The following is a 2,270-nucleotide window of genomic DNA, read 5'->3' as shown; positions in this document are numbered from 1 at the left end:
TCATATGGAAGAGCCCGGGATGATTGCAAATGTATTGATAAAATTTGATTACCTTTATTTTATGACAATGATATGGTTTACTGTTTTATGATTGTAAAAATGAAAGATTTTCGGGTCTTATTTTTGGGACGTTACAGTGATCTATAGGAGAATGGGAATCGAAAGCCTCAATTATGTTACTCAGGTGGAGACAAATAGGATGAGGATTGGAGAAAACCGAAGAAGGAGTGGTTCCCTTACGAGGAATACAAGAAGCAAAAGGAGATCAAGTATAGGAAAACTGATCGAGGTTTCAACCAAAAGAACAACCACCACCCGAGAAGAAGATGGACTTTGAGTCAATGCTAAATTAGTTAATGGAAGCCTCTGAAGACAACATGATGCTACTGATTTTACCATGAGAAATCATCAAGCTTCCATAAAAAATATCGAGACTCAACTTGGTCAATTGATTGCACCTGTTAACGAGAGGTTACCTCCTAAAAATCCCGACCAAAAGTCACAACCTCATGTTATGGGAATATACACTAAGAAAGAGGTTCATTATGAGCCATTAGTAATCCATGATGTAGCTACTACACATCCCGGTCAACATCGGGAAGAAAAGAAGCCCGAAGCAGATAAAGAAAAATCAAAATCGAGTTCTGTTTAGTCCTCACGACGTGGCGCCAAGGCCACAACATGGACACTGGAGAATGAAAATTCTTCTCCTTTAAATTCATACCAGCCTCCTTTGTCATTCCCATCTCGACGCCTTAAGCATAATCTGGAGCCGGAATAAAAGAAGTTCATGGATCAAGCACTATCTCTCTCGATCAACGCTCCATTCCTCAAATCCATGGCTAATATTCGTAAATTTGATAAAGATGTGTTGACTAATCGAAAAGAGTTCGAAAAATCATCTACCATTGTGCTTAATGAGTTATGTTCAGCTACAATCATTGATGGATTGCAAATTAAAATGAGAGATCCAAGCCAGCTAACATTGCCTTGTGAATTTGGCAATTCCACTTCAGTAAATGCTTTAGCCGATTTGGGGGCTAGCATTAATCTTATGCCATATTATTTTTACGATAAGCTCAACTTACCAATGTTACAAAACACAAGGATAACACTCCGAATGGCGGATCACTCAATCACTAATCCATGCGGGATCATCGAAGATCTATTGGTGAAGGTTGGGAAATTTAATTTTTCCCGTTGAATTTGTGGTGTTGGATATGAAAGAAGATGAAGACCTTCCGACAATCTTGGGAAGACCATTCCTAAGGACCGCATAAGCCCTCATCGACATCCATGACTCAAAATTCACACTTTGTGTAGAAGATGAACAAATAACTTTCGAAATGAATCAAAAAGTGAGTTCTGACAAGCCAATAGATGAAGTGTTAAGGGTGAATGATTTGGAAAAGGAAAACCATAACGAGCTAGATGAGATTGAGAAATTCATGGAAGAAGAGTTGCAAGCTTGTGAGAAGACTCAAGTGGAAGGAGTAAATTGTTCCAAACCAAGATCTTCAAGTCCTATTACGTTTAAAGTGTTCACATTCACTACACCAAAGGTTCAAGTGAAAGAGGCAAGAGACGAAGAAGAAGGCAATTCGGGTGATAATGGTAAGATAAATGACGAGGATATTGGTGAGGAGCCAATAATTTCCAAGATGGAGGTAGACAAAGAAGATCATAAAGAAGATGAGAAGAAGAATACAAAGACGAAAGGACAAGGCAAAGGATTGAAATGAAAGCATGATGAAAGCGCTGATTAAAAGAAGAAAGAAAACTCAAAGACGACATACATAAGAAGAATACAAGCTTACAAAAGAAGGTGGAAGGTGCAGAAGGAGAAAATGAAGATCCCACTCTCAACCACAACAACGTAAAGTGAGAAGGAGTCCGGATCACGACTTCTAAAAAAAAAGCGATTCTCAGGAGGCAATCCGATGTTTTAAGAGTTTGTGTTTTCTTTTCCTTTTGATTTATTTTTAGTCTTTGTTTTTATTTTTATTTTTATATTAGTTAACCGAATGATGATGTGTTTCTCTTGTCTTTTGATCTTATTTTGTAGTAAGAATGTGAAGCAGTAAAAAAGCTCAACTAAAGAAAAGGCCGTGAGATTTTTGGAAGATTACGATTGAAGAACAAATTTTTGAATAAGTGTGGGGTTCCTACAAGATGAAGATAAGAGTTTTGAAGAATTTTAAAGAAAGAAAAGGTTGGAAACCATGACGTGGCATCACTTGACCACGTCATGGCGTTCTTATTTTTCACGA

At 37.6% G+C, this 2,270-nt stretch overlaps 1 protein-coding gene across 1 annotated transcript; it reads left to right on the top strand.

Annotated features, from left to right (window-relative positions):
* Nucleotides 1-838: 838 nt before the first annotated feature.
* Nucleotides 839-1,204, top strand: LOC145112555 (uncharacterized). The gene has a single exon (XM_079048707.1). The coding sequence runs from the start codon at nt 839-841 to the stop codon at nt 1,202-1,204; it is 366 nt and encodes a 121-aa protein (XP_078904833.1).
* Nucleotides 1,205-2,270: the final 1,066 nt, after the last annotated feature.

The sequence above is a fragment of the Lactuca virosa genome, chromosome 5 (genome assembly GCF_052849685.1).
Source record: "Lactuca virosa cultivar CGN04683 chromosome 5, Lactuca_virosa_CGN04683_v6, whole genome shotgun sequence".
NCBI lineage: Eukaryota > Viridiplantae > Streptophyta > Magnoliopsida > Asterales > Asteraceae > Lactuca > Lactuca virosa.
This window is presented reverse-complemented; position numbering and strand designations above follow the sequence as displayed.

Excerpts from the sequence above, each read along its gene's own strand:
- LOC145112555 (XM_079048707.1), top strand. The coding sequence starts at position 839 with ATGGCTAATATTCGTAAATTTGATAAAGATGTGTTGACTAATCGAAAA.